This window comes from Onychomys torridus, chromosome 1 (genome assembly GCF_903995425.1).
Source record: "Onychomys torridus chromosome 1, mOncTor1.1, whole genome shotgun sequence".
Classification (NCBI taxonomy): domain Eukaryota; kingdom Metazoa; phylum Chordata; class Mammalia; order Rodentia; family Cricetidae; genus Onychomys; species Onychomys torridus.
In genome coordinates, this window is record NC_050443.1 from 44,784,242 (window position 1) to 44,811,902 (window position 27,661).

General features: G+C 43.8%; 1 protein-coding gene across 1 annotated transcript; it reads left to right on the forward strand.

The window, feature by feature from the left end:
* Positions 1-110: 110 nt before the first annotated feature.
* On the forward strand, positions 111-27,661 carry Mcee (methylmalonyl-CoA epimerase). The gene is made up of 3 exons (XM_036201722.1): positions 111-318; positions 14,278-14,615; positions 27,374-27,661. The coding sequence occupies exons 1-3, from the start codon at positions 273-275 to the stop codon at positions 27,524-27,526; spliced, it is 537 nt and encodes a 178-aa protein (XP_036057615.1). The 5' UTR covers positions 111-272; the 3' UTR covers positions 27,527-27,661.

Consider the following 27,661-nt stretch of genomic DNA (forward strand, 5'->3'; position numbering starts at 1 on the left):
CCCTGATTTTTGTGGCCCCGCCCCTGGCGTCAGGCCCTGCCCCTTGCCCATGAATTTTCTCTGCTCTCTTCTGCCGTAGGTCAAGATTCAGACAGGATGTCCCAGCCCCCAATAGGGTGTTTCCGCCCCTGGACTCGCGCCCCGCCCCTAGCCGTTTTCCCCGCCCACATACGCTTTAAACACGCCCCCCGGGCCTCAGTCCCCGCCCCCTGCCCGCTTTCCCTGTCCACTCTGCCTTACTAGGTGGCTGTGCAGGCGCGTTGCTTCACAAGATGAAGCGCATAGTGAAGGCCGCCGTGTTGGCTGCGAGCGCTACAGGTGAATACCGGGCACCGTCAGGGGCGCCGGGGCGCAGGGCGCACTGGACGGGAGGCCGCGGGTGGCCTGGGTCTGAAACACTGGGCTCCCGGAGCTGCGTTCCCTTAGTGCAGAAGTTCTTTTGTCCGTCTCCCTGCTATGGGTTGCCCTTGACAAACGTGGATCAGACGGGTACCTGCCCAGGAGCACAGGCAAGGCTGGGACCAGGAGGGGACTCTGCTGTAGGAGACAGGAGAAACCAACGAAGTGGCGAGTCCTGAAAAGTCTCCCCGAGTCGTAGCATGTTTTACGCACTTACCCCCTTCTATTTTTCAACTGACATAAAGAGGAAAGGAACATTCAGAAGGATTTGTAAGTTCTTTGCGTTCTTTTGACCTCCGTCTCTTTTATTGATAAGCAGAATTGTAGTGACAGATGGCCACGTTTTCTGCCTGTCTCACTTTCTCCTCGTCCATTTTCTTTCTTTTTTTTTTTGTCCTTTCTGGTGGCAGTTACTACCCTCAGTCTGAGATTTTCTGTTTGGAAGAAAATATAAGGCAGTGTCGTTCCAGAGTTACTCCGTAACATTTGTGACAAATCCTTTAGCTAGCATGCTCAAAAGGTATTCGGGGCAATGAACTTTTGTTAATATTATACTTCCTGCCTGGAAAGTTCTGTCTGCTCATCTGTTGAAACCTACACTACTAGTCATCTTTCAGAGTCAGCTCTCAAACTAAATTTGCTTTTTGTTGTTTTGTTTTGTTTTTTATTTTAATTTTATTTTTTTGATCCCTCCAGCCCTTCTGGCCAATCACAAAATTCCTTTTCTGTCCTAACAAGCCCCCAAGACAAAGTGATGAACCACAGGCAAAAAACAAAACAAAACAAAACAAAAAACAAAAAAGTAACCTTAATAGATTAAGCTGCCTTATAATCAGTTTAATACAGACACTCACACACACACACACACACACACACACACACACACACACAAATATCTGCCTGCCTCTGCCTCCCAAATGCTAGGATTAAAGGCATGTACTACCACTGCCTGATTCGGCAGAGCGCAGTAGTTAAAATAATTTTCCAGTTAACAACTAATGCTGAAGTTTTGCTAATACTTCTTGTTGATATGTTTTCTATATACCTGGTCAAATATAAGTCACCATCTTAGTTCACCATAGGTTTTTCTTTTCTTTTCTTTTCTTTTTTTTTTTTTTTTGCAACTATTTTCTAAGGCAGAATCAGATATTCTCTCTTAGCAAGGTCTCTTAAAAAATAGGTATTACTTGTCAGACATACACTAATGACATTAAAAACTGAGGATGGGGTGGAGACAAGTAGCTCAGTCCTAGAATAGGACAGGAGGGAATAAGAAAAGAGTCTTGAAAGGAGCAAGTTAAGGGAGGAATCTAGAGGTGTCTAGAGGACTGATTATGTATTCTGACTTTGGTGAGGGTGAGGGGGACCCCAACGGTGGCGAAGAGAAAAGGAAATAAATCTGAAACAACTTGTCATATACCTTATATTACTTTCTTATCACAACTTAAGCTTTTATATCTCAAACCTTCATGACTTAAACCTTTATATTTTTAGACCTTAACACATACTGTCCTAACTTTAGGCCTATCTTAGACCTGCATACCTTGTATCATTCATTTTCCTTGACCTACATAACTTACTCGTCAGTTGTTGTTGTTTTTTTTAATAACCTTTAGAAACTTTAAATCTTTATTAGTGTGAGGCCTGTCAGCAAGGCAAACTGTACACATGAAATGGACTGAGTGTTTGTTGTTGTTAAAGCTACAGTTCATCGTCAAGGTCATCAGAGATCTGTGAAGGATAAATTTGAGTAGGAAATATAACTTAAATGATTCCTGCATCATTTAAAATGACAGAGATGTACTGAATACCTGAACAGTCATCCTAGGTTCCTCTATGGTTGTTGAAGACAGATGTCTCAGGGCAGCATGGTTTTTTTGGCAGCCAAGATCAGAAGATCTGACAGACTTTTCTGACAGACAAGGGCAGCCTACCTTGTCTAAGCAAAGTGGAGCAATCAACTCCCCAGTGTCCTTCTTGTCCACTGTTTGGACAGGGTCTTGGCAGCAGTCAAGGTGAGGGACAGTTTTTCACTCAGTGGTTAAGGTTACCACATTTAAAGCAAGCTACAGGTGGAGTTCTTCTGTGCCCATCCATCTTTTCTGGAGGAGATTAGGGGTTCTGCCAGGAGCTGGCATGTCTCTCTATTATGAAAAGCTTTTTCTTTTTTTAATTAAACATTTTGGAATGTCATATTTAACAAATCTCTGAAGAGTTTGAGGACCATTATCATTAAGTGTACCTGGATTAGACAAACTTCGTAGTTACTTGTTTTAAAGCCTCAGATACATATATGAGGTTAAATGAAGTTTATTTCTGTCATTAATCACTTCTATAAGTATAGTTATGAATATATTAAAGTGTATGATTATGAGGTAACTGATAATTAACACGCATGTTTTATTATCATTAACAGTTTATAATGTAGGCAGTGTCAGGACAGGGAAGGGTAAGGGGGAAGTGGCAGCACCAGGGACCTTGGTGGAGGGAGGTGTTCTCACAAGGCTGTAAATTGTCCAGTAGTTTACTAGGTTATCAGCAGTGAAGAATTTGGCTTTGGGAAGGGACAGGGAGTGGTGTCTGGTTTTTGGGAGTGAGGGAGGGCCTATTGGAGCAGCACAGCTGGAACAAGTGGGGGAGGAAGAAGGGAGAGGAGTCGGTGGTCACAGTGGCCCTGTATGGGCCTAGGGAACCTATAGTTCTTCCAGCAGGAAGCTGAGGGATCCGCGGGGCATCACACAGGCCCAGAGGCCCTAAGGGAGTCCCTGTGCCCAGACTTGGGCCTAAGGGAACTGCAGTTTCTGGAGGGAGAAGAGTGACCTGTTGTTGAGGAGTGCTGGAGAGGCTGATACTCCATGGGCCAGTACTGATGTGCTCAGGTGGGCTGGAAGGAAGGGGGAGACTCCAGCACCTTGTGGCCAGAGGTGACTGTAACAGCTGCTGAAGTTTGGGCCTGAGGGTCGTGACCTGTGGAGCTATGGGCTTGGCCCAGGCTCTGTAAAACCAGGGGATGGACATGGAGTGGAGAAAGTGGGGGAGGGGCAGTGGAGAGGGTGCCAGACAAGGGAGATTGTTGGGAAGGCAAGTTAGGAGGAGACAGGGGAAGAGGATAAGGGGGTGGAGACTGGCAGCAGCTGGTGGGCACAGAGTGCCTGGCAGTCAGTATTCCTGTGGTGCACAGAGAGTTAAATAGCACCCGAAAGGGTGCAAAGGTTTACAACGGAGTTCAGAAGAGTTCATCGAGTATAGGAGTCATACCTAGGGCTTGGAACAGACAGGAGAGAAGTGGAGAAGTAATGGGTCTCTTTCCACTTTCCTGTGCACTCACAAAAGTTGTAAAGATCCTGAATAATGTTAGGATCCAGAGCTGTTAGGTGGCCAGTTAGACTGATTATCTAATAGGTATAGGGCCAAGCCTGGGTACTATAGAGAATTAGTTTAGGAGATTTGATGTCTGAAAGTTTTAACCCTTTGAAATTCTGAAGGAGACATCCCAAAGGCGAGTCAGTGAGAATGGATGATGCAGAACCCATCACCAGTGGTGGATGATCAGTGGGCCAAAGGTTGAGAGGCAAGGCATCCCCTGTATATTGAGAGGCCCTGAACAGAATCTCTGGGAGGGAGGGGGTCGTCACCCAAGCTCCGTCCCCAAGAGAATGACCCCAGTGGGTCCAGACTCCAGTAGGTCTGTGAATCTGGGACCTATGGACAGGATTTCACAGACAGTACAGAGCAGACACCAGATTCCTGCAGTGCAGCCACCAAAAGTAAAGGGGGAAGCCCCCTACCAAACCAGACTTGATTGACTGTGCCAGTCTGGGAGTCCATCTTAACCAGTGAATCACGGTCATGGTTGGTGCAGTCTCCCCAATCCCATAGGACAGAGGAGGGACACCTGACACTCGACAGCTGTCACTAGATAACCTGGGGACTGTTTAGGGCAGCGGGGTCTAGGGACTTAACAATCAGCCGCTGTTGGGTGAGGGAATTGGGCGCCAGGGGGACTGGACCTCCTGAAAAAGGATTGGGAGTTTGTTGGCCAGTCCCAGTTTCGGCACCAATGAAGGGCACTCCACGCAGATCTCCTGATTGGGCACAAATCACCCCCAAACACCTGCTTTCACAGACTGCTTTAAACAGGGAAGAAAAGTTAAAGTGGCCACTTTCTGACCCAGGCAGAAAAACAGCAGCAAATGACCTTGCAGGGGTCATTCTTAGGAAGAGAAAGGGGAGGTCTGTGTTAGAATGGGCTAGGATGTGGACAGACGAAAAGGAAATAAGGGGTGAGGGAGAAGGGGAAGGGGACAAAGGAAAGGGGCAGGGATATCTGTCCTGGAGGGACAACGGACTGCCTCTGGATAGAGAGGAGACAGATGTGACACATAGGCAAATAGCAGTTTATAAAGGTAAAGGGGGCAACCCTGTGTTAGGATGAGGTGTTTAACTTTAGTTGTGCATGTTAATTAGGTGAGCCAAAAGGGCCTTCTGATTGCTGAACTTGGCTTGTCAGCCTCATGAGGAAGAAGTGGCCAAATATGGGAATAGGCCTTGGTGGCTAGCTTTAGGAAGGTAACCTAACGTTTTTTTTTCAGTAAGGCAGAGTGGGCTAGCATCCCTTCAACATGAAACTCTATCTCAAAAATAAAATAATAATTATTTTTTTTTAGTGCAAAGCAAAGGGTTGCAAAAGACTCGGGGTATAGTTCCATGGTGCAGTACTTGTCCAGCATATGCAAGAGCACAGGTTTGGCCCCCAGCAAGGAAGACAAAGGAAAGGAAAGGGGCTGTAGAGGAATAAGTTAAACACGGTAGTGTCCCAGTATCACCTCTGATGTCGGACAAACCTGGGCTCAAGGCTCTACCTTGCCACTTAAAGTCATGTTGAGGAAAAGAATCTAATCTCTGTAGGCCTGATTCCATAATTCTGAAAATGGAGGCCATAATATCCAACCCATAGGGTCATGGTAAAGATTAAATCACACAAGGTATTCAGTGCACCTTTATCATTATCTCCATTTTATGGCCATGTAGACAAAAGGCAGAGTCATGTGACCATACTGTGCCCTCCCACTTCAGCATTTGGGCTTCCACAATGTAGTTTGGAAGGACTGCAGATTTGGCAAGATTTCATAATAGCATCGATTGATAAATATAGCAATGAAATAAAACCGTGGCTCTATACTTGGGAAAGGATAGAATCTAATTTTACCCATCCAATTCCATCCTCTACTAAAGATGAATACTAGCAGTTGGTAAAACATGGAGAGTTCCTAGAAACTGAGGCATATAGCATTGGGTGGAGGGAGCTGGTCTGTAGGTTGCTCAAAGGTCAAAGGGAGATTTATTGTTTAGTTTCCATTTCGATGGTATATGAAAAATCCTCATGTGATAAAATGGTCACAAACCATAAACATGAGTCAGAGCAGTTTTGTTGTGTGGCCGGAGATCAAACCCAGAACTTTGTGCATGCTAGACAAGTGCTCTGTCACTGAGCTAGACACCCCTGTCAGAGTTGGAGGATTATAAGCAACAGATTCTAACTCAGAAAGACTGTAATGTATATTCCTTTACCCAAAAGCATAGCAATGTGTGTCTAATACTCTCTAGCAGCCAAACTCTACCAAAATGTCAGGAGTCAGAAAATACTTGAATACTTTCAACCATTTCAAAAACCATACCCCTCATGGTAGATTTTCCAGAGTGAAAAATGAGGTATGGTCTGGGGGAACATGCCTGTAACCTTAGTATTTAGGAGCTAGAGGCAAGAGGATGTGTAGCCTACCACTGAAGTGTGGCCAAACTACTGGGGGAGATACCCTCAAAGAAAACCGACTTTCCCTCTCTTACCAGCTGTCAGTTGCCAATAGCTCCTCAGCCAGAGGTGGGACTTCACCCCCGCCTCTCTTTCCATGTTGGGATTGTCTGGATTAAGTTTTTGGAGGTCTTTTGCATGCCGTCATAGCTGCTCTGGATTCATGTGTGAGGCTCCACTGCTGTGCTCCATGTAGTCATCCACGGTTTCTGGGCCTTACACCCTTTCCGCCCCCACAGTAATCCTTTGTTTAGGAGGAGGAGATGTGGTATATAGGTTCCATTTAGGACTGAGTGAGTTCTTATTTTCTGTACTGTGACCAGTTTCAAGTCTCTGTGTTAATCACCAGCTACTTAACTGGAAGCTTCTCCAATGAGGGTTGAGAGAGGCACTAATCTATGGGTATAACGATACGTCATTAAAAGTCAGATTAATACTATGCCCGTTTATCAGAGTGAGAGTAGAAGGTTCTCCCTTAGGGGCTATCACCTGTCTAGCCACAGTTTCATTTCACTGATTGTGGTATCAGGTATGGTCTCAACTTGTAAAGTGTGCCTTTAAACCCAATCAGAAAGTCGTTGGTTATTCTCATGACATTTGTGCTGCTATTGCACCAGTGGGCGTGTCTTGTCAGGCTGGTAATTGTAGCTGTCATGGTTCACAGTTAGGTAAGACTGATGGTTACTTTACTCCTCCAGTAGTGTGCATAGCCCCTACAGCATTTGAAAGATAGCCAGCTGTGATGAAGCTTCCAGTGAGTACCAGCTTTGTTTCTTCACGGTCTGTCACTGAGGTACGCGGTGTCATCAGCAACTGGCGTTCTGGAGGGTAACCAAGAGCACTGGCAGTAGCTTGCAGTTTGGGGAATCTATGCTATCCATTAGACCAATTACTTCCGAAGAGGTAACCCAATCTTTGCAGTAGGCACTGGGCTTTGCATTTGTTATCCTGTGTATCAAATGGAGGCATTGTTGCCCCATTATAGGGTAACTCCATTTAAATGGGGTGTGTTTGATAGTATATAGCATTGGGGGAGGACTGGTTAATAGGTTGCTGAAAGACAGATTTATTGTTTAGTTTCCATTTACATATTATATGAAAAGAAATTCCCCAAGTGAAGAAATAGTCATGAACAGTATACATGAGTCAGAGGGTTTGTTCGGTTGTGATGCAGGAGATCAAACCCAGATCTTTGTATGTGGTAGGCAGTGTTTTTTCATTGAGCTATACACCCCCATTCAAGTTGAAAGTGTGTGTGTGTGTGTGTGTGTGTGTGTGTGTGTGTGTGTGTGAGAGAGAGAGAGAGAGAGAGAGAGAGAGAGAGAGAGAGAGAGAGAAATTGCTATAGGAGTAGGTCTCCATATGATCTTTAGTGTTAATTATCCCTCCCCATATTCCCTCCCATTCCTGTTCCGTTACTCCCCTTTAATCCTTTATACTACCATGTTTTTTGCACTCCTGTTTTTAACACTCTTGTTTATAAGCGCCTTACAGGTTTATTCATAGATAATGGTGCATTGTAGTTTATTCAAGCAAACTAATCCTTCCTTACTGGAAGAATGACAAATTAAACATTCTGGAGGTCAAAGGACTAAAACTCTGTTATACCTTCTGACTTGGAGCAGAGAAACCTAAAACTAGAGTTGTGATTTCCTAAGAGTCTGAATAAAAAAATCTGTACACAATTAGCTTGAGGCCGGGGAGCTAGCCCAGTCATAAAACACTTGCAAGCATGAGCACCTGAGTGCTGACCGCCAGCATACATGTAAAACAGCTGGGTCTGATTGCACGTATCAGTCCCAGGTGTGGCTCTGGGGAAGGAGCACAGGCAGCTCACCAAAGTTCACTGACCATCCAGGCCAGCCAATTACTGAGAAAGACCTGACAAGACCTGACGCCAAAACAAGGTATACATATATCAAAACATCACACTGTAACTTTTCAGCATTATACTTTTATCTATAATTATAACTTATCAGTTATAATATTTATACTTGTCAGTCATACCTCAATAAAACTTGAGGGTGGGGAATCACATTATTTAAAACCCTTTATTCCCAGTTGCTTGGTCTACAAGATTTTATCCACAGACTCTTACTGCATGTGGTAGTTTGAATGTAATTGACCTCCATAATTTCATAGGGAGTGGCCCTGTTAGGAGGTGTGGCTTTGTTGGAGTGGGTATAGCCTCGTTGGAGGAAGTGTGTCACTGTGGGAATGGGCTTTGAGGTTTCCTATGCTCAGGATACCGCCCATTGTCTCAGTCCATTTCCTGTTGCCTGCAAGACGTAAGATTCTCAGCTCTACAGCTGTAGCACCATGTCTGTCTGCGTGCCGCCATGCTCCTGCCATGATGATAATGGACTGAACCTCTGAAACTGTAAGCAAACCAGTAAGCAGCTCCCCTCCATGGCCTCTGCCTCAGCTCCTGCCTCTGGGATCCTGCCCTGTTTGAGTTCCTGTCCTGACTTCCTTCAGAGATGAAGGAAGCAATGCTGCAGTATAAGCCTAATAAACCCTCTCCTCCCCAACTTGCTTTTTGGTCATGGTGTTTTGTTGCGGCAATAGAAACCCTGACTAAGATGTTGCAGAACCATGCCTTTCCCTCCTTTATGAAGTTCACCTATTAAAAATGGACAGTATTTATTACATTCACCATGTTGTACACGTGTGGCCTTTCTCATGCTGCAAAATGTTTTCATAACCCAAAAGGAAACTCACATGTAGTAAGCAGTCACTCTTGTCTCAGTTATGTTTCTATTGCTATGAAGACACCATGGCCAAGGCAACTTTTATAGAAGGAAGTGTTTATTGGGGGCTTATAGTTTCAGAGGGTGAGTCCATGCCCATCATGGGGAAGCATGGCCACAGGCAGGCAGGCACGTCACTGGAGCAGTAGCTGAGAACTTACTCCTTTATCAGCAAGTGGGGTGCAGAGGAAGAGACACCAGGAATGGCATCAACTTCTGAAACCTCAAAGCCCACCCCTAATGACATGGCTCCAACAAGACCCCACCTCCTAATCCTTCCCACAAAGTTCCACCAAGTGAGAAGCAGGCACTCAAATATACAAGCCTATGGGCTCCATTTCCATTCAAGCCACCACAGTCCCCATTCTCCCTCTCCCCAGCTTTTAGTAATCACGATTCTGCCTGTCTCTGCTGTGAGCTGTTCTGTTGTGAGATATAAATAGGATCATACTGTGTGTAACTTTTATGTTCTGCTCTTACCATTTAGCATGATGTGTGTAGAGGTTCTTCCATGGTATAGTGTCAGTAAGGTTGGATGGTAGCCCGTTGTTTTCCTGTGGGAATGTGTTTGCTGGGAATATCAGTGTATGCATTTTTTGTTTGAGCTTTGATTTTTAGGGTTTTTTTTGAGTACTTAGGAATAGATATTGGGTCCTCTGATAATTCTGTGTTTAATTTTTGTTTTGGGGGGAATTGCTGAACCATTGCATGACAGCCACACCATTTTACCTTTTGTTCAACAACGTACAAGTTTTTTGATTTCCTCTTTTTTCTTCTTGCCTTCTTGTTGGGTGTGAAGCAGTGCATCTCACCATGGAAACCCACTTGCCTTTCCTGACAATCACTGATGCTACTGAGTGTCTGATGTGCCTGTTGACTCTGTGTTTGTATCCTATCCCTTTCATCTGTCTATGTCTGTCTATCTATCTATCTATCTATCTATCTATCTATCTATCTATCTATTCAAGACAAGGTCTGACTACGTTTTTCTGGCTGGCCTGGAACTGCTATGTAGTCCTGGCTAGCTGTGAACTTCCAGAGATCTGCCTACCTCTGCCTCCTGAGTGCTGGGATTAAAGGTGTGCTCCACTCTGCCAGCCCAGTCCCTTCATTTTGAGGTAAACTCTATCACTGAGTTCTCACTGGTATCACAGTAACCTTCTACACCATCCCTAAAATATGCATTTCAGAGACCAAAGAAAGCCAATAAAAAGAGATACGTCAAACCAGTTATCTTATCCCTAGAGAAACCAGTTACCACTTATTTCTAGAGGTAAGATGGTGTCAAAAGCTTAGTAACTACAACATACTGTTGTCCTTCGTAGGTAAGACATATACAAGAAAGGTTGTTTTCTATTAAATCAAGAGAGACAGCTGTTCCAGTCAACCCAATGATAAGAAGCTACAGAGAAAGCCCCAATAACTGCCCCTTAGGCCTCCTTGGATGTGCCAGAGTCTGCGATATCCTTAGGCAGACTGCATAGGACATTAAAGTTGGTTTTCTGTTGAATGCTCTGTCATTTGCTCCTTTGGCATTTCTATGTGTTCCTCCTAGTGGGAGGCCATCAGAGGTGGGACCTGGACTCAATATTTGACATCTCCCTACAACTTCTTACTGCACAAACTGTCTGGAAGCTCACTGACCTTATCCATCTGTGTTGTTTTAAAAACACAAATACTTTTGTATTGACCCCATTACAAACTAGCACCGTCAGGAGGAGCACAGAAGGAGAGGGGGAGCAGCGGTTTGACTAAAGATGTTGGCATCTGTGCATTGTCTTCCCCTGCTGGGTCCTGGAAAGCTGACAGGGGTGACTCAGGAGTAAAGGAAGGACAGACACACACACGGGAAAGCTGGGATGGAGTGGGCTGTGCTCACTCTGATGGAGGGCACCAGCACAGCCGGGAAACCTAGTGTGTGTGTTATGCACAGTACAGAAGGGCTGGGTTAGCTCTTCTAGATGGGAGGGCTCCTTAAGGGAGCAGGCTCGGGCTGCAGTCGTCTGGGAGGAGGGAGCTGCTGTTGCCAGGTTCTGTGGACATTTGTCAGTTGTTCCCAAACACTCTCCTCCTTGGACTAGAGGAGGACTTTGCCATTCCCATGGGTCGAGCATTGGGGTCCTTGACATGACTGTGCCCATGTCAACAACACACATTCACTCGGGACTTCATCCACGCCCCACACATTTGTGAAATGGTATTACTGTGCCCTCTTGAAATAGGCTTATGGATAATGTTTGTGCAATTTAGCTGACACAAACCACAATAAAGTATCCCAACTGGTAAGGTGTTGAGGGGGAGGACTTGGGATGGTTATATACAGAAGATAGATATCTGGGACCAGGAGGTCTTGCACAAAGCTGATGACTTATGCCAAGGAAGTTTATTAGGAAGTACAGCATCTTATACTATACTATTTATACTATTAAAACATACTATCTGTTGGGGGTGGAATGGGCCATGGGTCAGCAGGAAACTAAATCAAACAATATTGACAAAGAACACAGAATACCTCAGACACAGCTGCCTTAGGACTGATATCCACAACCTTTCAGGGAAGAAATTCAGGTTCCCATAACTGAAACCTAAACTCCTTTGAAACGTTGGCCCAGTCCCAGTCTAGACCTTGCCAAGTCTGTCCCTAGGCAAGGACATAGAACTAAACGTCCCTTTTGTCCTTTTAACAAAACCTCTGTGACAGCCTTGAATTGGTCTGGCCCCCGACACTTAGCAGCAAGAGTGGGTGAACTCACTGTGAGCCTGCTATAAGTGTCTGGCACTGCATTATGTTTTTGGAACAGCCTATCTACTCTTCACACTGAACCAGAAAATTGAATATTTAGTGGGTGTTCCTAGTACATTTTGAAAACAGATAGAATAGAAGACTTCATGCCGGGCGGTGATGGCGCATACCTTTAATCCCAGCACTCGGGAGGCAGAGGCAGGTGGATCTCTGTGAGTTCGAGGCCAGCCTGGTCTACAGAGTGAGTTCCAGGAAAGGCGCAAAGCTGCACAGAGAAACCCTGTCTCGAAAAACAAACAAACAAACAAACAAACAAACAAATAAACAAATAAATAAATAGAAAGAAAGAAAGAAAAGAAAAAAGAAAACTCACATTGTAAAGATTCTCTTTGTGGGGATTAGGTTTCAATTGTGCATTTCTATTTGTGTATCTTGAGTATTAATACACTTAGATTTCATGACAATACATAAAGTACATAACATTGGACTACATTAACTACTGGTGAGGAGCACTTTTGAGTTTTTCAGTAATTTGTCATATGGACGATGATGTAGTAGAAAACCTTAAACTGTTTCTATTGCTGCAACAAAACATCATGACCATAAAGCAAGTTGGGGAGGAAAGGGTTTATTGGCTTATACGTCTACATTGCTGTTCATCACCAAAGGAAGTCAGAACAGGAACTCAAACAGGGCAGGATCCTGGAGGCAGGAGCTGATGCAGAGGCCATGGAGGGGTGCTGCTTACTGGCTTGCTCATCATGGTTGCTGGGTCTGCTTTCTTATAGAACCCAGGACCAAGGGCACTTATAGAGCTAGCCCAAGGATAGCACCATCCACCATGGCCTGGACCTTCCCCCATTGATCACTAATTGAGAAAATGCCTCACAGCTGGGTCACATGGAGGCATTTCCTCAACCAAGGCTCCTTCCTCTCTGATGACTCTAGCATGTGTCAAGTTGACACACAAAAGCAGCCAGCACACTAGCGTACATGTTACATTTTTTACAGTTCAGTATTTACATCGTATGTATATAGTTTTCATTCTGTGGAGTCTGTCTCTTAAAGCCCAGAAGTAGGGAGGAGAATAACAGAGAGAGGACCTTCCCCCACCCACACACATCATCTTCTTCAGTTCATAAATGTCTTAGTTAAGTCTCTATTGCTGTGACAAATACTACAACAAAAAGCAACTGAAGGAGAAAATGGTTTATTTTATGTTACCCTTCAGGTCACAGTCCATCACTGAGGGAAGCTAAGGCAGGAACTCATGGCAGGAACTGAGGCAGAAGCCATGGAGGAGTGCTGCTTACAGGCTTGCTTAGCCTGCTTTCTTATAGTACCCAGAGTACCAGCTCAGGAGTAGCACGATCCACAATAGGCTAGGCTCCCTCACATTAGTCACCAGTTAAGAAAATGTACCACAGGTTTCCCCAAAGGTCCATGTGGTGGAGGCATTTTCTCAATTAAGGTTTCCTCTTCCCAAATGACTCTACCTTGCGTCAGGTTTTCATAAAAACTATCCAGCACATTGAGTGAGTTCTGCTTCTGTTGTGTCAAAATTAAATGAAGGAATAGTGTAAAACTCTGGCTCAGAAGAAATCCCAACATGCTATATACACCTCGTTCTAACTTTCCACCAAGAGGTTAGATGCTTTCCTTAGTTGATAGTAAACAAAATATACACCCCAAGTACTGCATAGCACCTTTCATGAATTCATCCCATGGTGTAAAACAAAAAATAGATACAGACTGGGAAAAAAATTGCCTGTTCTGATCATTGAGTGTGGGCTGCTCGCGATCACATTCAGAGTTACATAAAATGCAAACGTCACTGAGTACTCCTAATGTGCAAAATTTTACCCCTAAGTGTTACAGTAAATATAAATTACTATGAGAAGTGGTGTTCTTTGTTCAGAGTGAAAGTGAAGCCCAGAACTGGATTTTTAACATATTCCTATTGTTTTTAAGAATGCGCACGTTTGGGTCTGGGTGTGGGTTTGTGTACCTGAGTGCAAGTACCCTTGGGAGCCAGAGGCATAGAATCCTCTTGCAGCTGGAGTTACAGGCAAAAGGGAACTGAACTCGGGTCTCCTACAAGAGCAGAAAGTGCTCCTAACCTCTAAATTATCTCTCTGGCCCCAAGCATGAGAGTCTAATTCTAAACAAATAGTTTTCCCTTCTGCAGTTTGAACCGAGAGCCTGGTGCTTAGTAGTTAAATGCTCTGCCACTTAGCTGTGTCCTCGCCCTCGTTCTGTTCCCTTTTGAGGCAGTCTCACTAACCTGCCCATGCTGGTCTTGAACACACTCTGCAGCCTCGGCAGGCCTTGAACGTCCACTCTTCCTGGCTCTGCCTCCAGGCTTGGGTGACACACAGATCTTTAATTCTTGGCAGAGCAGAGGGAGTAGTTTTCAGATAACTCTCTCTAATTTAATATCAAATAGTTAAAATACACAGATAATGTAAACAATGCATTTTACAGTTCTTGGGTTAGTTTTTAAAATTAAATTTAGAAGTACATGAATTCTCAAAAGAGAGATATCAATGGCCATTTGATTTTTTTTTTTTCAGGGCTTTTCTCCAGAGTCCAAATTCCAGTTGCCACAGGGAGAAGTTTTTCCAACTCACAGTCCCTGCATCAAGTGTCAGGTCCTGTGTGGAACCTGGGTCGGCTCAATCACGTGGCCATAGCAGTGCCAGATTTGGGAAAGGCCTCATCATTTTATAGGGATGTTCTAGGGGCCCAGGTAAGTGAGGCGGTCCCTCTTCCGGAACATGGAGTATCTGTTGTTTTTGTCGACCTGGGCAACACCAAACTGGAACTTCTTCACCCACTGGGGAGTGACAGTCCAATCGCAGGCTTTCTGCAGAAGAAGAAGGCTGGAGGAATGCATCACCTCTGCATTGAGGTATTTCACCATCTTAATGTATGCTGTTTGAAATCTCTCTCGCACAAATGCTTTGTGCTGTTTGAGCCTACATATAACCAGGATCTTTTTTTTTTTTTTTTTTTTTTTTTAAGATTTATTTATTATGTACAGTGTTCTGCCTGCATGTTTGCCTGCAGGCCAGAAGGGGGCATCAGATCTCATTATAGATGGTTGTGAGCCACCATGTGGTTGCTGGGAATTAAACTCAGGACCTCTGGAAGAGCAACCAGTGCTCTTACCCTCTGAGCCATCTCTCCAGAATCTTTGACTATGTTTTAAAATGAATGGTACTATTATTCTTCTTTAGGGCGAATGTGTATGTCTGTGTATTCATGCAAGTATGTATATGTGTATGAATGTGCATGCGTTCACTCTCCTTTCAGGAAACTATAACAATAATATCAATGTATTTTGAAGACAGCTAGATCCAATAGACTTAAAATAGGCCACCAGAGTGTATGTTTTGATTAAATGTGGCCTCCCTTGTAAGAGGAATGTAAGTGCTTTTCACTATCACTACAAGGCAATTAGGTAGATGAAGAAAGTTTAACAAGTAAGAATTGCATCAACATGCTGAGGCTTTAGTTGCAGTGCCAGGGATTGAACTGAGGGCCTCGTGCAAGCTAACCATGTGCCAGACACTGGGCTACATCCCAGCCGAAGTATTCTCATAATTCTGATCTATCCTTAAAAAATTGAATAACTTGTCGGGCAGTGGTGGCGCATGCTTTTAATCCCAGCACTTGGGAGGCAGAGGCAGGTGGATCTCTGTGAGTTTGAGGCCAGCCTAGTCTACAGAGTAAGTTCCAGGACAATCATGACTACACACAGAGAAACCCTGCCTTGGAAAATAAAAACAGCAAACAAACAAACAAAAACAAAACAAACAAACAAAAAACTTGTTCCTTATTAAAAAACCAATTTATTTTCAATTACTGAAGTTTTAAAAAAAATCACACACACACACACACACACACACACACACACACACACACACACAAATACTATACCATGCACTCAGAGATCAGAGGGCAACTTTCAAGAGCCAGTTTTCTGCTTCCTCTGTGCGTGTTCTGGGGTTCCAACTCAGGCCATCAGGATTGGTGGCAAGCACATTTACTCATGGGCCCATCTCTCCGGGCCCTGGATTTTTGTATTCTAAACTGCATTTTGCTAGCAGTATCTAAGAAAACATAAAGAAATGTTTGACAAGAGCATTCTTATTAGAGAATATTTATCTGCAGATGGTCATGTTTGGCTAACTGGCTGTGAGGCTACCAGCAACACCAGTTAGGCTTCAGCTTAAAGAACTTGATAGGAAAATTCATCAGCAAGACATGACAGAATTAATGGCAAAGCCTCAGTCCTAATCCAGAAGAGAGCTAGGTTGACCAGAATGAAGTCAAAGATATATTCAAACATGAGAACCTACTTTCTTCTAAGTACCTGGAATTCAGCAAAATACATGAACCATGTCTCCAGTGAGGTGGGGATATTTAAACAGTCAAGTGTACTCTACTATGATAATGGAATTAAGATGTATGTCTTCTCAGAAATACAATGAGGTAGAAATGGATTGCTCAGGTCAAGGGGCTGCAAGGTATCACGGGGCATTGGCTATAATGACTATGAAGGATTCCGCCAGAGAATAGGAGGAGAGGGCTGCTACAGCAGAGGGAGTTGTGTGGGGAAAGGCCATCATAACAGCTGACAAGCACATGCATCCCATTTGGCATATATGAAATACTTGAGGAACATTGTTTTCTGTAGCTCTCATAGCTGATCTATTAGGATGCTACTAACCCATATGACAGGAGAAAAAACAAGACTTGATTAATTTGCCCACAGTAACATTACATGTACATGGCAAGGCTCAGGTTCAAACCCAGATTTGTTCTGTTTCCAGGACAAATGCACTCTTAGCCATGTGGCCAGTTGCCTTCATTATACGATCAGACCTTAAAATGTGAAGTTGGGGAAGCTATGCAGCATCAGGCCAGGGGACTATACACAGCCTGTGTTTATCCTTTCTTTCATCCTTGGAGGTTACTTTGGCTGCAGGTTTTACCGGTGGACAGAGGGTTTGTGTAAGCCCCCAGGATGAAAAGCTGGACCATCTGCCTTTGAGTCTACTCTTCTTTCTCCTCCACTGTGTGGTCTAGGTTCTACATCAAGAGAGCTCATGCCATCAAAGGAGGCCAGCTGTGAGTCAGAAGTTCAGTTAAGTAAAAAGGACTGCGAGTCCAGGAAAGTAACAGCAAATCCCAAAGCAGAGATCAGAAGAGGGAAATAGAGATGTTATGAGCCTAAAATGAGGGAGGTGACACGTGACAGTGTAGAAAGTGCCCGGTCTACTCCAGTCTGATACGCATCTGTTGTCCTGAAGTCGCCGCACACCAAGTGGCTTAATTACACAGATTTCACTTTCCCGTCCTGAACTGTCACACGTGGTTTATGGGACTGCCTCAGGCACTGCTGTTTAACAACCGACAAGAAGGGAATCCGAGAGAATAAGAGCAAATGCCTATGAGGTGACTTGGGCATTTTATCTGTCACTTTTACTCACATCCCACAGACCTGAACTTAGTGGTCTACAAAAGAGACTGGAGAATGTAGTCTATGTCTAGGCAACCATGTGTCCTGACAGAATAAGAGAGGTTTTTATCATTAAAAGGAAGAAAGTGAGAGCATCAGTCTGGGTCATCTATCAATTTCTGCAGCACACAGCAGTTTATATTGATTTATTTTTTAGGATTGATTTTATGTGTTCGGGTGTTTTGCCTGCATGTATGTCTGTGCACCCCATGTATGAAGGAAGCCAGTGCTGTGGAGGCCAGCAGGGGGCATAGGATCCCCTGGAACAGACAGTTGTGAACCATCATGTGAGTACTGAACTCCAGACCTCTGGAAGAGCAACAAGTACTCTTAACCACTAAGCTATTTCTCCAGCCTCAACTTGGCAATTTTTAAAAATAGGTATTGGCAAGATAGCCTTACCTTCTTCCTGAATGGAGAGATACTATAAGATGGGGACAATGGACAATTTTTATTTCTCTCATAGCTGTGGCATTCTCAGATAATGGTGTCCCAAGATGAAGTGGGCTGAGTTCCTCAGAGCAGGTGGAGCAAAATGTCTTGCCTTTCCTTGAACAGAAAACATATTTGTGAGTAGAATATTGAGAGTTCAGCTTCAGTGCATTACAGGACTATAGCTGTAATATTCTATTCTGGCTGAAGGACTTGGGTCTTGAACTGTCTTCTAAAGCACAGAACGTTGTGATAAAGCCAATCAGAAGCCCTCTCTGTGGTCAGCGTTCCAGTTCCTGTGGCCGTGTAGTAGAGTGGTGTCAACAGCACCATTTTGTTTGCTCAGGAACATGAGTCAGGGAGTTGGAGTGCTGCTGCCCAGTTTCTACTCAAGGTTTCTCATGTGACACATGGCAGCAGTGACCACAGTGCCTTCCCAGACGCCCTCCTCATGTGACTGATACTGAGTGCACTCTTACAGCTGGGAGCTCAACGGGACTTTTAGTGTTGTTCTGACGGTAGCTGGATTTCTTTCTCTCTGAGTTTGTATGTGTGTGTATCCCCACAAAACTAGGGAGGACTCTGTGGCCTCTTCTGATGATGCCTTCTACCATTGCGTATTGGTAATAGGCAGGTTTGAAGCAGGCCTTTTGGAGAGCAAGTCCCTAGATCCTGCCATTTTTTTTTTAATGTGTATGAGTGTTTTGCCTGTATATATGCATGTACCTGTTATCTAAGAGGATAGGGGAGGGCACAGAGGGCACTGGATCCCCTGGAACTTCAGTTACAGGTGATGTTGAGTTTCCATGTGGGTGTCAGGAGCTAAACTGGAAGAGTAGGTAGTGCTCTTAACGGCTTAGTCATCCTTCTAACTCCTAGATCTTGACTTGTAATGGAAAGAGCCATGCTTTCAATGTGCTATATATAGTCATGGATGTGTTCTGAGAAAAAGGCTAATGTGAAATTTTTTAAGCTATAAAATGATTTGAATTCCAAATTACCAGTAATGTGGGGAGTTGGGACCAGCAGCATTCACATATGCCGGAAGCAACAACATGTCTAGCCTTTGTGAACATGACTCAAGATTGTTGAAAACTTGATGAGGTAGAAGGTTCATAAGCACCAAATCATAAACATGGGTTTCCTCAGCTTTCTCCAGCAGTTTGGTCATATACATTATTAAGATAGGTCTGTCTTTTTGTTGCATGACTTTTCTGGGGAGACACGAAAGAAATGTCGGTCTGAACTCAAGGGCCCCAACAGCCCAAAGAGTAACTCATCCAGCTCTGCCTTGATGAGTAGAATGGGTTTGTTTACCACATGGTGGATGACTAATTGCAAAATTGCCAGCACCTGCCTACCAACCCCTTCTGTTCCATGGCTCCCATTCTACAGCAGAATTGATGCTATAGACTTAGAGCACCACCTAGTATTAAGGCAGCTTAGATAACAGGACCCAAGCAGACTCAGCCCAGCAACGTGGGTTTAGGTGCACTCTGTCCTTGCTCTTACTGGGGATTCTGTTGGCCTCAGAAAACATTGTCCAGTGGAAAGATGGCTTTGTTTTTCTGCACTCTGGAGGATAGACAGCTTAATGCATCTGGCTGTAAAATGGAGTCACTCTGGGGAGCGGGGAGATTGGAGAACTACACATCTGTAAGTGTTCATAGTTCTTCTCCAGTTTGTATGTCTTTTGCCATTTCTTTCATAGAATCGCTCCGTTTTTGCCATCATAAGGCCACCCATTGGAGAGATGGTTTTCTTCTGCCTAGTGTCATATGTTCTTTCTCACTGAGACCTCATTCGAAACCTCTGATTGTGTAGTATCTGCTGGGGACACACTTCATGGCTCTAGAAGTGTGAGAAATCAGCATCTGTTGATTGTGAACTGCCCAATTTCTGGTACTGTGTGACAGCTGCAGGAGATGAGACACGGCCCTGAGTGAGTGGAAGCCATATATGGTAAGAGGTCCACACAGGATTGGACCTGCAATATGAGGGAGAGTGGTGAGTGTGTGTGTGTGTGTGTGTGTGTGTGTGTGTGTGTGTGTGTGTTGAGGGTGGAGATTGCTTAGCATAGGGAGGTGGGGTCAGAGCTAGTGATATGTAGAGTACATCATGGCAGGACATGATAATTAACATAGGAAGCTAGAGTCCAAGTGTTATGAGATGCATGCCCTCATGGGAGCTAGCATGGTATGGAGCACCAGGGCATGAGTGGGTTCATGGCCATAAGGGTAGATTCATTGGGCAGGTGTGGGAAAGACACAAACAGTATGAGGAAGATCTATACACTAGGACTTTTGGGTGCATGTTGTTGGGGCCCAAGCAAGATGCGGAGCCTGTGGTTTAGGGAACAATTGTGTATGATCAGGGAGAGGAGCCTCTGTGCAGGGGAAGTGCGCCATAGCATGATGAATGTGAGCTGAAGTGGGAGGAGGTATGCATGCTGGGGCAGTGCAGTCTAGACATTGCTGGGGAGGGACAGCAGAGCCTGGCTGCCTCAGGGCTTTAACCGGAGGGGTGAGAGTGGAGACAGTAATGGGAAGCAGGTGTTTGCACAGGAAGAACATTAGCTTTGATTTAAGAATGATCTTACTCTTGCAGCCTGATGAGAAAAATACCATTATTAATGTAAGATAGGTAAATGGTAAAAACATGCAGCACTGTTCAAGTTTCGATGTTGGAATGGCCACATAATAGATGAGTTGTTTTCCTGTTCATGTTTTGGTGTTTTCAAGTCCTTCTTCATTGAGCCATATATGCCTCATGAAAGTTATGTGACTTTAAAGTAAAAGGCTAGTGAAATCCTTTAGTTCCTCCATCCTGAGGAATGCTCTTCCACCAAGAAGAGAGAAATTCTACTTTCAAAAGTAATTTCAGGGACCTAGAAAGATGGCTTAGTAAGCTTGCCACACAAGCGTGAGGACCTGAACTTGGTCCCCAGTCCCCATAAAGCCAGTGTGGTGACACTTGTCTATAATCCCCATACTGTGGAGGCAGAGACAGAGGTGTCTCTGGACTCACCAGCCAGCTAGCCTGGCCTTATCCATGAGCTCCAGGTTCGGAGACTATGTCTCAGAAAAAGTAGAGAGTGATTGAAGAAAGCATCAACCTCTGACCTGCATGCAGCCACACAAAGAATAATTTCAGTCCAGTGCAATGGTGTCACACACCTGTTGTCCCACCCACCCTATAGGCTGAGGCAGGAATGTCACCTGAGCATACATGCTCAAGGACAGTCTGGGTAACATAGTGAAACAACCTAGGGCCACTGTCTCCTAGACTGGGGTTGGGGGATGGAGAGTGGAGGGGGGATTTCATAGGATGGCACCATTTACAAAGAACAAGGCAAAGCAAAAGAGGCAGACAGTTTGGTGAGGTTTCTCTTCATACTAACATTGTTTTATAAGTGTATTTTGTTGTAGAGAAAGATGAGAGGGCAGTATGCCATCATCCCCTTGTCTTAGTTTGCTGTGAAGAGACAATGTGACCATGGCAACTCAAGGAAAACATTTCATTGGGGCTGGATTCCAGTTTCAGATTTAGTCCATTGTCATCACAGCAGGGAACATGGAGGCATTCAGGCAGACATGGTGCTGGAGAAAAAGCTCAGGGTTCTACATCTTGATCCATAGGAATGAACTGTGTGTCACACTGAGCATAGCTTGAGCAGAGGAGATCTCAAAGTCCATCCCCACAGTGACACACTTCCTCCAACAAGGCCACACCTCCTAATAGTGCCGCTTCCTATAAGGGGCCATTTTCTTCCAAACCACCACACCCCTTAAGAGCATATCCCCAGTGACCTAACTCCCTCCCATGAGGTCCCACTTCCTAAAGGTTCCACTACCCCAAGAGAACTATGTTCTGGAGGTCAGGCCTCCAGGGGATACTCAAGAGCAAAACTGTAGCACCTGTCATTAAAATCTAGACTTGAAAAGTGTTTTAGTGTCAACTGGTAAACATTTCAGTGGAGTCCAGCATTGGGAAAAGCTGGACATAGTCACTAGCAGGCTTGGTAGCAAATCGGGAAACTTGGGGACAAGTGTCACCAGGAGCATTCCTAGGAACATACAGGAAGCCTTGGAAGAGGGACAGTTTTAAAAGATTTATTATTATGGGGTGCCTGTGGAGGCCAGAGTGGGACACTGGGTCTCATGGATCTGGAGTTACAGGTAGTGGTGAGCCACCCAGCATGGGTGCTGGGAGCCAAAGTCTAGGAACTCTTGGGTGTTCTAGGAAAGCAGCAGCAAGCACTTAACTACTCAGAATAATGCTATGCTCATACAGTTCACCCTTTAGGGTAGGATTGAAACATAAATATTTAATCTAAACTTTTCACTTAGTGTTAATAGATTTGAATCAGTTTGAGGATTTAATTTATTCATTATTGTTATCAATTAACAACATTGTACTTTTACATAAAGTGAAGTCTCTGTTAAATCAATCAAATTCTTATGAACTATTAAAAGTGGCACATTGCTACTTGTTCATAGCAGTTTGCTTATTTGTTAAACTGAGAATTATGTACTTTAAAGGTACAAGGTAAAAATTTGCCTACCAGCAAAGAAAATTTCATTGCCATTTTAATTTTTTTTTAGATTTATTTTGTTTTATATGTATGAGTGTTCACCAGCATGTGTGTACATGTACCACTTGCTTGCCTGGTGTCACAGAGGTCAGAAGAGGGCACTGGGTCCCCTGCAACTGGAGTTACAGATGGTAGTGAACCACCACTGTGGCTGCTGGGAGCCCAAACCAGGTCCTGTTAGAACAAGTGCTCGTAACCACTGAGCCATCTCTCCAGCCCCACACTGTCATTTTTAAAGGGGGCCACTGAGTACTTAAGGCGATAAAAATGTGCCTGATTCTTCTGACTCCTAAACATGATAATCCAAACACTTTACAGCTTTGATACTGCCACTCTTCACTCAGCATAAGGAGGGAGAATCAGCCTTGGCTCCAGACTCACATAGACACATTCAGTTGCTGGCAAGAAGTTAAAGAGGGGGTCAAACAGCCCAGACTTACACTAATGACATTCCCAGAACTGTCTGAGGCACAACTGCTAGTGTGCAGGATAGCGAAGGCACTTTTAAAAGTGGGTGTTACTGACCATGTTGTTTTTATTGTTGGGGGGGGGGCGGCTAGAATTTATTTCCCAAAGCAAGTTGTTGGGGCTTTTTGTTTGTTTGTTTTTGCATTTTTGCAGCTATTGCATGTACTTTCAATTCAGAAAATAAAGACAGTTTTGTTTTAATCTTTTTGTAATCAAATAACGTATTGAGAGAATTCTTAAAGAAGTGTAAATTTGGAGCTTGAGCAGTGGTTCTCAACCTGTGGGTTGCGACCCCTGGGGGTTGAATGACCTTTTCATAGGGATCGCCTTGAACCATTGGAAATACCAGATATTTGCATTACAATTCATAACAGTAGCAAAATCACAGTTATGAAGTAGCAACAAAAATAATTCTCTGGTTGTCACCACTACGTGAGGAATTGTATTCAAGGGTTGCAGCATTAGGAAGGTTGAGAACCACTAAGCTAGAGAGATGGTTCAGTGGTTAAGAGCACCTATGTCAGGCCTTCACAACCTCTTGTAACTCCAGCTCCAGAAGACCTGGTCCCTCCAGCCTCCAGGCACCTGCACCCACCAGTACATACCCACACTCAGACACACATTAAAAATAATCTAATATTAGAAAGGATTGTAACTTTCACAGCAGCACTAACAGAAGGATGGGTCTAACACAAGATCTTTAAAATCAAATGAGTCAGGAAAGAAATGGTAATAGAAATAGATGATGGTCCAATAAGGATCTTTAAAAGTGACTTGTTCCATTTTAGAAGGGTTAGCTTGTTGGCTGGGTTTTTCTCAACTAGAGTCACCTGAGAGAAAGAAACCTCACCTGAGGAAGTGCCTCCCTAAGATCAACCTGTAGGCAAGCCTGTGGGGTATTATTGGTTAAGTGATCGATGTGGGAAGGCCTAATCCATTGTGAGCAGTGCCACACCTAGGCAGGTGGTTTCAAGGTATGTAAGACAATGACCCAAACCCTCAAGAATAAGAGTCCCAAAGGGAGTCAAAGTATTAAGGGATGGTAAATAAATAAAGAAGACAAAGGCAAAAGCTGGGATGGGGAAATCTTGCACAGCTTCTTATATTACTATTTACAGGGGGGAAATGACCAAGGTCAGCAGAGAGCTAAATCAGACATAGTAGGCAAAGAGAACACAGGATACCTCTGATCCACCATTAGGACTGATAACCACAGCTCAGGGAGAAGAGAAAGATCCCCAGAAACTGTAACTTTGACTCCTTTGAGGTCCTCACTCCAGCCCCAGACTGGACCTTGCCAAGTGTGCCCCTGGACGAGGACACTGAACTGCTGTTCTCTTTGCCCTTCACTGGGACCTGTAGGAGGCCTTAAATGGGTCTGGTTCTCAACCAGAGGACAAGCCAGGAGAACAAGCCAGTAAGCTGTGGTCCTGCTCTGACTCCCCTCGGTGACAGAGTGTGATCTGAGGCTGTAAGATGAAATAAACCCTTTCCCCCCAGAGCTGCTTTTGCTCGTGATGTTTTATCTCAACAGAACAAAGCTAACTAAGGCATTTAGCGTAGGATTGGTTCTTAGATTATGGACTATTAGATAATACACTAAAATACAGGATTTAACATCTAAACTGTAGATGTAGATCTTTATGCTTGGGTAAAATGAATGTTCTATAAATTTTTCCCATAGTTTGAATAGAGGTTATCAAAAGGCATCATACTTATAAATAATATATACTTATAAAATTTCAACATGAGAAGTAGAAAAAAATTATGAACCCCTAAATTCCCACCACCCAGATTTAACAGTTTTCAAGAGCTTGTCACATCTTTTTTCTTTGTTAAACCTTCTTAAAGTAATTTCCAACATGTCATTTTGCCTTGACCTATCAAATAGGTACTCATTAGATGATGATATACCAATCAGAATTAAAGGTAGCTCTCTGAAATCAGTATCTACACACAGGCCATAAATCAAACTTGCAAAATTGAGTTACAGATGTCATTTTACAGTTGGCTTCCTCTAACTGGTATTTAACAAGACCCAGTCATCACAAGCATGATTGATTTCTTCAGATTATTTGTATTAAAGAACATCTGATCGTTAGTGTGATATGTTTGTCACAGTTAATGAACCAAGGTTGAGCCATTATTAGCAACTAAAGTCTAGATTTTGTTCAGTTTTCCATATCTTTTATAGCTGTCCTTTGGTTGTTGTTGTGCCAGAATTTCATGTCAGATTCAGCTGTCTCCTTGGACTCCTCTTACCATGACAGTGTCTCAGACTGTCCTTGTGTTGATGGTTACTGTCTGTCACTGAAGGGAGTTGCCTGATGTTTTTCTCCTGGTTGAACTGAGATTGTTGATTTGGAAAGGCAGCTGCCATTCTTATTGTTGCACATCAATAAATATAACACAGGCCAGGCAGCAGTGGTGCACATACTTTTAATCCCAGCACTCGGGAGGCAGAGCGAGGTGGATCTCTGCGAGTTCGAGGTCAGCCTGGTCTACCAAAACTACATAGAGAAACCCTGTCTCAAAAAACCAAATATAATGTAATATTTGAAATACATATATGAACTTTGCTCATCTACCTAAGTCAGTTCCTTATACCACTGTAAAGCAACTATTCTTTTTCCTCCATACTTCCTCTTTGGAAGGTAGCCATGATGCAAAGCCTCACTTACAAAATGGAAAGTTGCATCAGCCTGCACTTGTATTTATAGCTTCAGCTCTTGGGAGCTATTTGAATCTATGTGGGTTGACATACCACACCATTAACAAAACACTTTCTATTGTCTGGGGTGGGAGAGGTGGCTCAGCAGTGGTCAGCAGTTAAAAGCACTTGTTGCCCTTCTGGGGGACCCCGGTCCTATTCAGCACCCGCATGGCAGCTCACTACTGTAACTCCAGTTCCAGGGGCTCCAACCCTCTTCTGGCCTCTGCAGGCACTGGGCACATACACGGTACACAGACATATATGCAGACAGAACATTCCTACACATACAAATAAGTAACTCTACAAAATTTCCTAAACTCTCTTGTTTCCTGTGGCTGCAAACTCACATTCCCCACTGTAACCCTAGAATTGAGTATTTTTCCAAGAAGTCCTGATCCTATAACTGGAGAATGGTGTCAGAAACCAAGATCTGGGTGTCTGAATTGTTGCTGTTGGGGTGTCATCGATTCTAAGCCCTCTGACTAATACATGTATCTGTATTTGTGTGTGTAACCCTGCAGGATACATGAGTTGTCACTCAAAATCCCCTAAACTTACCGGCCCCTGCAACCTAAGCCATTATCACACAGAGCTTCCACTGTCCCCATCACTTGTCTGGTCCTCCTCCCCTGCACTGCAAATAAATGAGACACATTGAAGCGACTCAGCAGAGAATTGTACAGTCACAAGTTTGTGGTCTTAAGGTGGAAGTAGCATTTTGATAGCAGCTTTGCAGTGATTTTCATTTCTAGTTTTAATCTCAAAGGTCATAACCAGGTAGGATTTCTGGGAGAGTCAGGGGAGCTTGGGATTACAGAAACACCTTATTTTAATTATTCAAATGGTAGATGTTTGGGCTAGTAGATTTCTTTCACTATAAGAAATAGCAGAGACAACGTACTTGTAAAAATGAAAGTATAGAAGAATTTCTAAACAGTCTTATTAAATAAGAAACACAGAGCCAACTGCAGAGGTAATAGCTGAAGAGATTAGAGTGAATAACCATGACTAACCTGAGCTTACCACCATGCAGTAGCTTCCACAGAGAGAGATTCTTCCTGTCTGACCTGTGTTTTTATTGCTTTCCTGTTCTGCCTTTTCATTGGCTCTAAGCCCAGCCACATGACTTCCTCGTCACTACCTGTCTATATAGACCTCCGGGTGTCTATGGTCGGTACTGGGATTAAAGGCTCATTTCACTCTGCATGCCATGTGATTGGATTAAGGGTGTGTGTTACCACCGCCTGACTTCTGTTTGTGGCTATGACCTCTGATCTCCAGGCAAACTTTATTAACATACAAATAAAATATCACCACATGAAAGGCTTATTCTGGCTCGCTGGCTTGGAGCTCCCAACCCATGACTTGTTGCCTTCATTGCTTGTGATAAGGCAGCAGCACATCATGGCAGGAAGCAAAACACACCAGGAGGAAGAACAGCTGTGGCTCCATGTCTCCTCCAAAGGCATAACTCTAATGACGGAAACCTCCCTCTAAACCCTGCCTACTAAAGGCTCACCATCTCCCAACAGCACCACCTGGGGAGCAAATGTTTATTAATGAACCTTTAAGGAACTTAAGATCCACACATAACAACCTTTTTTTTTTTCTGGTATGGATGAGAAACCCAACTCCCTAAGAAAAAGTTTGTTCAATATTAGATGTCTAAAGTATAATATACACAATGTAGGTTACAATAAGAAACATCCACTAACATGAATGGCCTTTGGTGTTGCAGTTTTCATCTTTTTTTATTTTCCTGAAAAATGTAGGCTTATTTTGTGGGCTGCATGCACTCCAGGCAAGTGCCTATGTGATGGTTTAGGAATAATCCTGTCCAAAGGCAGAGGAAACAGATGGCATGAGTTCAAGACATACAGCAGCATTTGGCATTTTATTGTCTCAGATGTACCCATATTTTTCTCCTTTTTCCAGGTGGACAATATAGAGGCAGCTGTGATGGATTTGAAGAAAAAGAAGATCCGTAGTCTGACTGATGAAGCCAAAATAGGAGCACATGGGAAACCCGTGATTTTCCTCCATCCCAAAGACTGTGGTGGGGTCCTTGTAGAACTGGAGCAAGCATGATTTATATTTGTGTGACACTTACTTGACCTGAGCAACCCTTATCAACATTATCAGATGTATTATGCTACTGCTTCCACTACTTAAAACTTCAAATTAATTACAGAAAGATTAAAAATATATGTACACATGTGTATA

Bases quoted from the DNA above. Each gene is read 5' to 3' on its own strand.
- Mcee (XM_036201722.1), top strand. From the start codon at position 273: ATGAAGCGCATAGTGAAGGCCGCCGTGTTGGCTGCGAGCGCTACAG. The intron at 319-14,277 runs GTGAATACCGGG...TTTTTTTTTCAG, and splicing joins GTTGGCTGCGAGCGCTACAG to GGCTTTTCTCCAGAGTCCAA. The intron at 14,616-27,373 runs GTATTTCACCAT...TCCTTTTTCCAG, and splicing joins TGCATCACCTCTGCATTGAG to GTGGACAATATAGAGGCAGC.